General features: G+C 42.6%; 1 protein-coding gene across 2 annotated transcripts in view; it reads left to right on the forward strand.

The window, feature by feature from the left end:
• LOC119179209 (uncharacterized) overlaps positions 1-12741 on the forward strand; it is a 53940-nt gene that overhangs the window by 18508 nt on the left and 22691 nt on the right. For both annotated transcript variants that reach the window (XM_075868135.1, XM_075868134.1), the window contains exons 4-7: positions 1886-2037; positions 5698-5849; positions 8885-8911; positions 9945-9971. In XM_075868135.1, the coding sequence (XP_075724250.1) occupies positions 1886-2037; positions 5698-5849; positions 8885-8911; positions 9945-9971 (358 nt within the window). The remainder of the gene's footprint in view (positions 1-1885; positions 2038-5697; positions 5850-8884; positions 8912-9944; positions 9972-12741) is intronic.

Genomic DNA, 12741 nt, shown 5'->3' on the forward strand with positions numbered 1-12741 from the left:
TGTAGGTAGTTCGGAAGCGTTAACATACTTGCCCTCAACAGAGACCACATACTGTATTCTTCAAAATAGAAAATTTTCTACGCTAGTTTTTTACAGCGTAGAGTACTTCCTATTTGAAGAATACAGCCTTTCTTAGGATGAGGGCAGAAATTGTGGTGTGTCTGTATGTCGAATTGTCCCAACACTCAGCCACGTAGCCAAAGTCTTGACACTTTCTCAATGCCCTGCCACACTAAACTGGTGGCTGTGGTCATACTTTGAACATTGTCGATCAAAAAAGCAAGTTTGCGCACATCTGAGCCGCAACACCAATACGTGAATATTGCGTGGCGTGTTGCTTCAGTAGAAAATTCAAGCATATGTAATTCTAAAGACCCTTGTGTTTCTTCCGCTGCGCTCAAAATGTGACGCTTCACACGAGGAAGCACTCTTCTGACCATATGGTGCTGCCAAGTTTGGCTGGGGGCATATACTTCGGTGCCTCAGTGGTATAAACTTCACACATGAACCTGAATTTCAACGCACAAACTTTAACACAATAAAATAACATGAACTGTCACAATTGGTTTTTCTTTGCAAGCTATCATCATACCAGAGTACCACACGCGACTAAAATATTGTTGACATGTTGTGGAGGTACATACGAATGATATGTCAACTGTAACAATGTAGTAAAATTAAACCTGTTCAAACAAACCATCGCAGTTATCATGAGAGGACAGAACTGGTTCAAGAACAGAATTTACAGTGGTCGCGGATCATACCAGGACCCATGTACTACGGCCGGCAGAGTATTATCGTCTTCGGACGACGTTTCCACGAAAACCGCAGATGCTCCGACAATAGTATATTTTTTGAAAGGATAATGCGCGCACTTATTGGCGTGCCTGCCTTAAAAGCTTTTGGCACAAAAGCTTTTACATTTTGAAAAAGTACATGTAGAACGTACGCTGAACGTCACTTGCATGGTGAACGATTCCGGATGTAAGACGGACATCGACATAGAGGTAATTTCTATGGTTCTATCCTAATTTACGCTGAATACGTGCGATCATCGAAGCCAATCGAAAGGAATCACTTCATTGCAGGTAGACAGTAAGCTTGGGCCAATGCACTTATTGCAAAATATTTGTATGGTTCAATAAGTCTTCAACAAATACTTGTAAATATTATCCAAGAATTTTCATGATCAGTGAAGTTCAGGTTGCGCTTTAAGGTGAAACAGCTTGTCGTGTTACAATTTCAATAGAGCAAATATTACACTTTTATATGTGATATGCATTTTCAATATCTGCGTAAACCACAGGCCGCAATGAAACGGAATGTTGCTTGCCGAGCGACGTGGCACATTTTATCACTTCGACTACATACTGAATAAAATGCTCTCTAGTGACAATAACGTGCTCCAAGGTGAATTATTAATGAAGATGTTTGGTTGCTTACCCATAACTCACTGGTTCAAACTCGGCCGCGGTGGTTCAATTTCAGTGACGGTGAAGTGGCAGAATCCGGTACCGTGTGATGTCAAAGCACGGCGAACAAAAACACGAAAGAGTGAGAAGCGGTGGAGCTCTCCACAACACAGTATCCGATAATCATATCGTTGTTTTGTGTTCTAAAAATTGGTGAAAGCTGAGAAGACGAGGTTGTGAAGGTTGGGTAAAAAACATAGTGATTGTAGCCTTAACTAACTTCAATATTACTTGACAATACTTTTGACAATACGGCCAAAGTAAAAAAGAAATATACCAATTTGTCATGTTGTCCGTCCAAGAATGCCGCATACATATAAACTTAGATTGGAATACACTGCTAACTCCAAAACTATATATAAATTTTTGTCATGTTGTTTCTACAACTTCTCTCTATTTTGTGGGTATGGTAGCGGCACACGAGCACATAGGTGCAGATATAAGAAGTGGAACACTCATGAAGAGAGTCGGAAATGCACCCTCTAAAGCATCTGCGAAGGCAACTGTTGCAGCAACCAGCAATGGGGCTGCACCTACGGGTAATATTTACCAACGCACAACAAAGGTAGGTGAATTTCTGTCGTCTAACTTGTAAAACTTTGACCTCGTGACCCTCTTCTGTATATCCTTCACGCTGTAACCCCGCTATTCAAGAATAAAATTTGGTTTGATTTGACCGGTTCATACCCGAAAAGATTTCCTGTGATACGCAGTGGTGTTTGATAGGCCAGCTTTACATAAGGGAGACTAGCAGCACAGTGCACTAGTGAAAACCGCAAGTGCGTCGTGAGCACCGTGAAAGAAAGCTAAGTTTCGACCACTGCGCTGTCAATCGTGGTCTTTTCTTCTACTACACAGAGATAGCTAATACGCGTCAAAATTTGGCCTAGGAAATGGACACTGCACAATCTAACGGAAATCAGTGGGTGTGACTCAGTTTGGTCGGTTGGTCGGTCGGTCGGTCGGTCGGTCGGCTTGTCGGTTGTTCGGTCGGTCGGTCGGTCGGTCGGTCGGTCTGCCTGCCTGCCTGCCTGCCTGCCTGCCTGCCTGCCTGCCTGCCTGCCTGCCTGTCTGTCTGTCTGTCTGTCTGTCTGTCTTAAACAAAATCACAGCCACCGTATTAAGCTGGTAGAAAATAAATTATCACTGGAAGACATCATCGTATGACCGACCCGAATGACAAATCATGAAATGAACCATTCGGCAGATCCCACGTACCATGCGAAGGTTATGCGAAGGCTTTTTAACAAAGATGACCAGCGTTAGTTTTAATGAACGAAATGCTATGAAATGACGCTAATCATAATAACAGATGTTGGCACAACGACTTCTAAAGACGTCGCATGTCATTAAGTAATTTGGAAATGTGGAATTGGCTCCAGCAGGGCGAAAGTCTGGGCGCCACCGCCTCTCTGAGCGAACGGATACCCGTCCCCTACTTGCACCACCTCTGAAACAGCCCTGCACCGACATTGCGCTGCATCACCATGCAACTACTCCGCATGGTGGAAACAATCATACGTAACTTCCTGCAGAGGACGCCTGTCATAGCTGCTGAAAAACTAGAAGACAATACAGGGCAGCGCCATAGAGTGCACATGGCGTTTACCGTCTTCAAAATATGTCTAAAAAGAGTACTTGTGCTGTGGAAATTACGCATGTTCAACCTGAAATGTGTAGCCCCGCCGCGGTGGTCTAGTGGCTAAGGTACTCGGCTGCTGACCCGCAGGTCGCGGGTTCATATCCCGGCTGCGGCGGCTGCATTTCCGATGGAGGCGGAAATGTCAAGGCCCGTGTGCTCAGATTTGGGTGCACGTTAAAGAACCCCAGGTGGTCAAAATTTCCGGAGCCCTCCACTACGGCGTCTCTCATAATCATAAGGTGGTTTTGGGACGTTAAACCCCACAAATCAATCAACCTGAAATGTGTACGTGATTGACGCATTTGTATACGAAGCAGTGGCAACTCTAAGAACAGTAATTGCTAGGTGGCCGCGCAGTATACTTCCTCATGCTTCACTGCAAATCAGCTGCCAATTGTTTTTTTTCCTCTAATGGTTTCATCCTAGTTTTTGTGTGTAGCTCTGTGTTTGAAATACTTTGCATTCGCTATACTTGATTATTAGCGGTCATCATCAGAAATATCAGCAAGTCTAAAATTTGTTGAAAGATTGACAGTAAAAAGGAAGGCGCGGTGTGAAAAACAAAAACGGCGCGAAAGACAAACATGGATATGTATGCGTGTAAACGGGCTCTACGAATTGGACAAACAAGTCAAGAGGATGTAGATTTTTGATTCGTCTGTGAATGTACGTTTAGTGACGTCGATCAACTTCATTATGGGGTTTCTTGACCTGGCCATTTTTAAATCCTACCTTGCACTAACGACATTGTGGCCTTGAGCATATCACACTCAAGAAAACAATCAATATGTAATTACGGAGCAGAAACCTGGAGATATACAAAAAGGGTTCAGCTTGAATTGAGGACGATGCAAATGGTAGATGTAACCTTAAAATACAAGAAGAGAGCAGAGTTGATTAGGAAACAAGCGGGGGTGAAAGATATGATAGTGGAAATCAAGAAGAGGAAATGGACATGGGCCAGGCATGTAGCGCGTAGACAGGATAACCGCTTGTCATTAAGGGTAACTAACTGGATTCCCAGAGAAGTCAAGTGGGTTAGGAGGAGACAGAAGGTTAGGTGGGAAGATGGGATTAAAAAGTTTGCGGGTATAAATTGGCAGCAGCAAGCACAGGACCGAGTTGACTAGCGGAACATGGGAGAGGTATTTGTCCTGAAGTGGACGTAGTCAGACTGATGATTATGATGATGATGATGATGATGATGATGTACTTACAGGGCACTTGTGCATTGATAAAAATCTTTCAGGGCTAAGCAACAATGAACCTTCGTTTGCAGTGTCCACAGTGTGCATTTTTTTTTATTTAGAGTTTCAAATTGAACATTTTTATAATAGCTAATATTACATTTTGATGCCCAAATTACGCTGATGCCTGTGTATTACGGGAGGGACATTCTTGCATCGAGACAGCGTATAGCGACCAGGTATACGGTGACGTTACGCAGTCATTTTGACTAAATACGCAGTCATTTTGAGTAAGTGCTCGCGCGTTTACATCTGCGAATATTGTGAATGAACGCAGCACGCAACCACACACGCTGCCACGTTTACACAAACAGTCAAGTTTTCAGACTGGGGTGATAACTGCTGCTGCGTACTTGTTATTTCTTCACTCCACAAACAGTTGTTTTCAATGACACGTTCTGCGTTAGTGATTACGTTCCTTTGCGTTTATGTTACCCTACTACATAAAGTACAACGATCAGAAGAAAATTTAGATTTAGCGAAGCTGAAGGCCCTCACAACGAACATTTGCAAAACAATAAGAGACTAGAGCACATCGCGTAACAATAGAATAACAATTTAGATTCTCCCGTGGCATTACTGTATCTTTAACAAGTTTGATTCTAGGTAATTAACCTTGATATTTTGATACCTTCAATTTTTTTGTGGCTGTAGCAACTCGCAGTGTCCACAATGCTGCCACAGAATTTAGACCGTTGCCATGTTTTTTCTGTCCGCGTTCTTGATAGGTGAATGTGATATTTTATCGGTGTATTTGGCTTCTCAATGTATCGCTGCCCGGAAGTGAACGCATGGCCGTCGTTGATGGCAGTGTCAGCTAAGCTATTCCGTTATAAGCACGTGGATGAAGGTCCTATTCACAGTATTAAGAAAGGGAAATGTTTGGAGAAAGCATTTCCCAATTAGACAGCAAAAAATAGGACAAGTACCAAGTCAGGCCTGCATGTGCTAATCGTTCCTTCCACTCAGTGTTGAGCAGCCAGCTACGGGAAATGAGGTCCCAGTCCCGGCATGTGCAAAGGAAAACTTTCGGAAGCAGCAGTGTGCAGTACTATAATAAGGTGCAAACGGAAAACAACGCAAGAAAAGTAGGTGAATTCAACTAGATGAGAAGGCAAGGGAATGCCACACTTCACTTGCCTCTATTTGACCGTAGGTGAGACGGGTTTTTAATTTATTCTGTACTCTCCTACACATGTTTTTTTTTCGTTCTTTCACTTTTTTCGACCAAAGAGGTTGCGCTGGTAACGTAGTCTCGTTCTATAGGGGAAAATTCTGAATTATTCACTGACCATTTAGTTAATCTAAAGCTAACGTTGCCTGTCTGTTATTACAGCTCATGAAAAGTCAAGGTGTCCTCGAATTGCTGATGATGTCAGTAGACTCATGGGTCCATAATGAATGTCTTTGCCTGAAGTCAACACGTCTTAAAGATGCTGCGGAAGGAGCTAAGCGAACCGTTGAGTGTTATGCTTACAGGAAATGGATGTCAGTATTTTTTTATCTTTTACACTATTGTGACATATTGTTGTCAGTATGTACTGTGTTCATTTTTTCATATATGACAGTTTGTTTTTTTATCAAAAATTCTGTGGTGAGTGTGTAGAGATCTGCGCTAGCCACCTTGTGCCTGGGTTTTTGGAAACGAACCATACCGTCTACTAACATTGTGTACAAGATGGTCGTTTACCAAGTCAATCTTTGTTCGTCCATCTCTGAAAACGATATATCGTCCCCTAATTGGCATGTGCCACTGTGTGAATCAAGTGGCTAGCTGCGAATCACTACAGACATAAAAAAGTAATGGAAAAACATACACAGAAAAAAATTGGCAGATCCCATGTACAGTGGGAAGCGATGGTATGCGAAGCATGAATGAATAATGTTTATATGTTACTTCAAAATCAGGACAACATTAAGAGATCGAGGTACAGATGCCGTATATGACTTCCGCGTCATGAGTATGAAGTTTAGATGTGTCGTTCACCTTTGTCATCTACTCACGTCACGTGATACCAAATTAAGTATATGTGGAGCTAGCGAAACGGCCGCGAGCACGCTATGAGCGTGGTATGTTGTCATGTTTTTACACGACACCCATGTCCGGATTATCATGTTTGCACCGGTGATATATTTCGTCAACCAAGGTAAACTGGTTAAGTCCGCCTCCATACGTACCTCATCCTCCGCGTCAGCCGAGGCAACTGCCATCACTCTCGCGATTCGTAAGGCAGACATAGCTGTGCGATTGCATAATAAATATGAATGCTAAACCTTGAGCAATATTGGTGTGTGCTGCGGATGGGGATCACCATTTCGTTCAGTTTGAGGTATCGTTAGGGCGGACAAACAGACAAATGTACAGACAGAAAGACAGACGAAAATTTTTCTGTTGAAGGTCCGCAAGAAAGACTATCATCATTAAAAGCGATTATTGCGCATATCTCAGGCGCCACAACAACGCTTCGATGTTTTGTGTGTCTGCCTTTATACTAGCAGAGGCACACACAAGTATCTCTAAGGTATGTAGCGTTTATCGCGCTGCGCTGACAGTGCAACGGGAAGCTGAAAAAGGTGTTTTCTACGCTTTGCTAAGACGTCACGGTGATGGCAACTGCCCATTGCTTTCCGTTCTACACCTTGTCACCTCTGAGACTGGCGCGCATTTTTCTCCGTGGGTTGCACGCCTTCGTTTCCGAAAGATAACTGCCAGATTGTACTTCTGTCTAACGTGCCTCGATGCGCTCGTTCACCCCCGCTGCACGCTCGAGGCACTCTAACGCAGCGCTTCCAGCATACCATTTACCGCTTTTCTTGCGCAGAACATTAAATAAACGTTTTGTTCACTCTCTTCAGACGCAAGATTATCTTCTTTCGACGGCATTTGTGGTGTAACGTGGAGATTAGGAACCAATTTTTTTCATGTTAGGGTCTATCGCTTGTGTTCACCATGCAATCATGCCATACCATACCAGTTTTGCATCATGCCATGTGAACTAAACCACCAAAAGAGCTGCAGGCTATGAAATTAAAATCATGACATTCATGACATATATGTCATGAATTTTATGCTATGACTTGTCAAATATGTTCCTCATACAGTCATGGTATTTTTGGTAGTTTGCTATCGAAACCATTATCGAAATGGTCAGGAGAATTAGAAGAAAGTCGTAGTCGGCTAGATAGATAGATAGATAGATAGATAGATAGATAGATAGATAGATAGATAGATAGATAGATAGATAGATAGATAGATAGATAGATAGATAGATAGATAGATAGATAGATAGATAGATAGATAGATAGATAGATAGATAGATAGATAGATAGATAGATAGATAGATAGATAGGTAGATAGATAGATAGATAGATACGCTCAAAGTCGCCGAAGTTCACTGAAAATGCTTTACATATAATTTATACAGAAACATAACCTTATGTGCCGAAGAAAGTTCCTCGCTGAGTGTGATTCAAATTCCCGTAACTTTGACCCAAAACAGAGCATCTTGATCACTCGGGAATGCAGGCAAGCTAGCACAGCATAGCATAAACTTGTGTGGTATTGTGCCGTGACGGTGTGGAAATGGAAAGTGAGGTTTGGGAGTACAGACATGATGGTCACGAAGTGGGGATAGAGCAAAGAGTACCACTGAAAAAATGAAAAAGATAAAAAGAGAAAAGCTATCGAAACAGAAGAACGAGAGGTACAAAATCAACTGAAAGGCGAAAGATATATGTAAAGAAAGAAGAAACGATAGAAAGAGAATACAAGTCCCGTGTCGTTCAGCGAGGAGACAGTGTCCCATTGAATAGAGCTGTGCGTGTGAAGTAGTACAGCCACATCCATCACGCGCAGTACATGGTGGCGTTTCACCAGCTTGTCATGATTTGCTCCGTAAAGAAGCGTGGATTCTCCTCCTGCTGCGGCAACTGTTGTGTCCTCGACCTACATTAAGACTTTTTGTTGCTTAATTCAGCGCTACGACGACCGATTTGATTGAAAAGCATTTATATACGTTTGTAAATTGTCGTCCGAGACTCACGTCAGTCCCAAGACCGGCAAATGACTTAGACGTCGCATGTTTCCTGTAATAGTCACATTTGCATTGTTTGCAGCCTGCTACTGTGCAAGGTCATAATATGCGGAAACAGATTGTGATTACCCATTTAACTTACCGTTGTAGCATGAGTGTCAAAGATTCATGTTTATACTGACCCGCAGGTCGCGGGAACGAATCGCGGCTGCGGCGACTGCATGTTCGATGAAGGCGGTAATGCTATTGGTTCATGAGCTCATATTGGGGAGCTTGTTAAAGAACCCCAGATGGTCAAAATTTTCGCAGCCCTCCACTACGGTGTTTATCGTAATTGTATTGTGGCTTTGAGATGTTAAACCCTATATATCTATGAATGATGTATGTTTCTGTACTTTGTGTTTTTTATATACGTATCAGTGATGTCTGACAACAAAATACACTTCCAGTATGCTGAGGTAGGAGCTAACATTTTATTTCTATTTACAGTTCTCCTCCTGTCAGAATAGCTCGTATGTAAGTATATTTCATTGCGTTTTATTTTAACATACTTGGTCTGATTTGAAAAACAAAACTATTGTGTTGCCTCCCCTATAAAAGTTCCACTATGGCATGCAGTAAAATTATTATTTTTGGCTATAAACGAGTGTAAGAATCACTCAGAAAATGGTGTCCTAAAATTTTAAATCTCTTCTGCGTAAGGAAACACAAAATTTACACTAAAACTGCCAGCCTGTACTTTCCTGTACGTATGATATGAAGATATAAAATTGTCATATTAACTAGCGTACAGCGGTTATTCCCTTGAAGTATTTTGTGCTCTTAGAGGGTCGGTTGCTCAGCTCCAGAAGCTAGACAAGGGGGGCATCATTTGCAATCGAATGAGGCGTGGTTGTCGAAGGCCAACGTTTACCTTACAGTTAACTCATAATCTTTCTTTTCTTTACGTTCTTGCGACCTCATCAGCATTTGCCGCCTTCAGGTGTCAGAATAAATGGTCATTGTCTGCGAAGAAGACATTTTAAAAAAACGTTCCTTTGTTTTAGAAAATGTATTTATCAATTGTTGGGCGCCTTTGTCAGTTCTGTGGCACACAAACGTGCTATTCCTTTCAAAGATAACATTTCTACACACTGTGTTTTAGCTGAGATGCATCGAATACACCTTATTACCTGCTTCTGTGGAGTGGACGCCTTCATGACTCATCTCCGGCGCATATGGCTACCTACATGTGCGACACCCGTGTAGCTTAGAAGGACAAAGTAACTTTGCCGTGGCATTGTTTGCGTCGGGAGGCATGTCACTCATTGATTGCCGGCGAACGATGTAGCGGGTGCTATAAGAACCGTCTGATTGCTGGAAGAGCGGGTCAGACAGCGCGAAAGTGGCATGCCGACTCGATATGGTAAAAAGATATTTTAGGGTCACGACACCATAATTTGGGAAGAGATTTTCTCTTTCTGTGCACAGAACGATTCCATATGCAGGAAGTTATAAAATGATTTGGTATTTTATTAGCAGTAATGTTTCCATTCACAATTCTTTACAGACGTCGTCTTCAAAAATTGACGAAAATGTGAGTATAGATACACATAATATTCATGTTTTTTTCTGTGTTATTGTCCTAAAATGGAACTGCAAACGATGCGTCTTTGTCATTCTAGGTTACCTGTTCTTTATCACTCACGCGCATCGAATAGCATGCCAAATAAGTGTTTAGTATATAAATGTCACAGCTTTGCCGCAAAGGCGAAGCAATGAATGCGATAGCAACAATTTTAGGGTCACGCTCAGAATGAAAAAAAAAAGATCGAAATGCGCCCCGCGTTTTTCGCGAACAAATTAAGCCCGAAACATACTCACAGGTACGGATGCACGTGAAGAAGCGACTGGTTTGTTACTTTGCTGAGTCTGAAAAGCGTGCACTTTTCGCGAACTGTGACTTCAATGATTGCAGTGACCTTTGTGTGCCCGGTGACTACAGCAGAATTGTTCGAGGTAAAGTCAGAGGCCAGCCAAGGCGTACGGTCCTTCCTTTCTCGCTACCGCGAGATAAGGGCGCGCGAGAGCAGCGTCGCTCACCTTCTCTAAGCCAGGCAAATTACGCGTAGGAGATTAGAGCAGGCGCCGCTGCGTGATGGGGCGATCTCTGCTCATTGCGCCATCTTTCTGATATTGCCAAAACACAGCAGAGGTAAGTGCTAGATATAAATAGCTTCCCGTTTGAATGGTGAAGAACGTTCTCCAGGGTGGCTCAGTGGCTAACGCCTCGCTTCCACGACGTAGAGGTCCCGCGTACAATTCCACGCGCCAGAGTGCTTTTTACCGAATTTTTTCTTTTTTGCGTTTTCATACGTATAGAGACGTATACGGTGCATGACATCGACACCGACGCCAACGTCAGCTGCAAAATCCAACTGAGAGTGTCTATATAATAGATATCGCAGTAAATCATATTCTATATTGAATTGGTTCGCGCGAAAAAAATTGGCTCGCGTGTATTTGCCTTGTGTTGTACCTGTGTATTCTTAAAAAAAATCCATATGATTATTGCCTGAATGCAGCTCTTAACCAAACCACTGTAAAGACTTTACCACTGCGTTCCATAGCTACGCCAGCACTTATGCGCAGTTAAAAATCCTATCGCCATTGGCCTTAAAATTCTCGAATAAATATTGTAGTGTTCTTAATTAAAAGAACGGAACAGCATTATAGCCTCAGTATGGAATTGGTGTACACCTTAATCTGCTATATTCTTAACTTCATTCTTCTCTTCTTTCAAGATTCGGCTCCCATGCTTCTTTTTTTGTCCCAAGGCTCATACCGCTTCAGCCTTCCCGGTTTCTTTTATTTACCCCTCTTGGGGTATTACTTTAAGACCTTTCCAATCGAAACACATTCAACTGATTCACGTTCACCAGTGTACTAGACAGTCTTCGAAATTCCATTGTGGGTGGCTGTCTTGGTCACAGAGTAAGGACCGTAAAATTTGCCACTGTCATCTCTTATTCCTTGCCTCACTGGTACGAGGTCATTGACTGGAATGTCTCGCATGTCTGCTCCATGCCTCTTGTCAAAATTCTTTTTTTATATTTTCGGTATCTCTCCTACTGTATTTTTTTGCCTCTCCTCGACAATCTTCATGTTTTTCAAGAGCTCTCAAACTCACGGTCTGCCTGCATATTTGGGGTTTCTCCTGAAGAAGAATACTGTGGACTGCACCCCGAACCACTTGCATACGATCAATAATGATGTTTCACGGCGGCTTCTAAAAAATATTTCCATCCACCAGAAAAAGTACAGTTCATCTGGATGTACTGTTTCACGTTACGTATGACACATACTGCTAGCCCATTCGCTGCGGGATGATATAGAGCACAAAAATTTATCGATATATTGTGATCCCGAGCCCATCTTGCTAGCCTTTCGCTCTTCAACGTAGGGACGTTATCGCATGCGATTAACCGCGTATTCTTAAATATGTCTCTTTCTAGGGGAGTTATGACGCTATTTGCATCTCCTTTCCTGCTCGTGCCACGACCATCCTCGTGCATTCATCTATGGCCAGACCAATTCATCCATGGCCAGATAAAAAGCTTGCATTTTCTTGACTCCGTCCCAGTTCTTATTTATATTGGCAAAATCTAGGTAAACTACTTCGAAAGGCACGTTAGAGGGGCAAGGTATTATCATAGCATCCATAGGCTGTTTAAACTTGACTTTGTGCACTTGACACACCTGGCAGGAACGAACGTACTGACTGACGTCTTTGTTTATGTGAGGCCATGTAAATCTCTTGATCAATTTGTTGTAGTTGCGCTGAAATCTCTCGTTTCCTCTAGATTCTGGGCTATCGTTGTACAAATAAAGGACTCTGGAAACAAGTGTTGGAGGGATTTGATACCTCCCTTCAGTGAAAACCAGTTGTTCGGAGCCTTCCCAAAGCTTAACTTGATAGAGAATCTGCATCTGTTGAAAGTGGTTCTGGTCGGTGCGATATGGTAAAGTTGAATCGCTGCTGGTAATTCACCCATCTAGCTATACGTCCTTTAGTTTGGGCCAAAGTAAAGAGATGAGTGAGGGCCTGGTAATCGGTGAACAAAGTAAACTTCGTACCTTCCAGGTACGTAAGGAAGTACTCAATGGCCTTCAGAACCGCCAGGGCTTCCTTTTCCGTAGCAGCGTAATTATTTTCAGATAGCTCCAACGTGTAACTGTAGTAATCTACTACCTGTCGCTTTTCTCGGCTGGATGCTTCAATACATTTTTGATACAAGAGTGCACCAGTCCTATAATGTGAGGCGTCAGTGTTCAATTGAAAAGGTAAAGTGAAGTCCGGTAGGCGT

Source organism: Rhipicephalus microplus, chromosome 7, assembly GCF_043290135.1.
Source record: "Rhipicephalus microplus isolate Deutch F79 chromosome 7, USDA_Rmic, whole genome shotgun sequence".
NCBI classification, from domain to species: domain Eukaryota; kingdom Metazoa; phylum Arthropoda; class Arachnida; order Ixodida; family Ixodidae; genus Rhipicephalus; species Rhipicephalus microplus.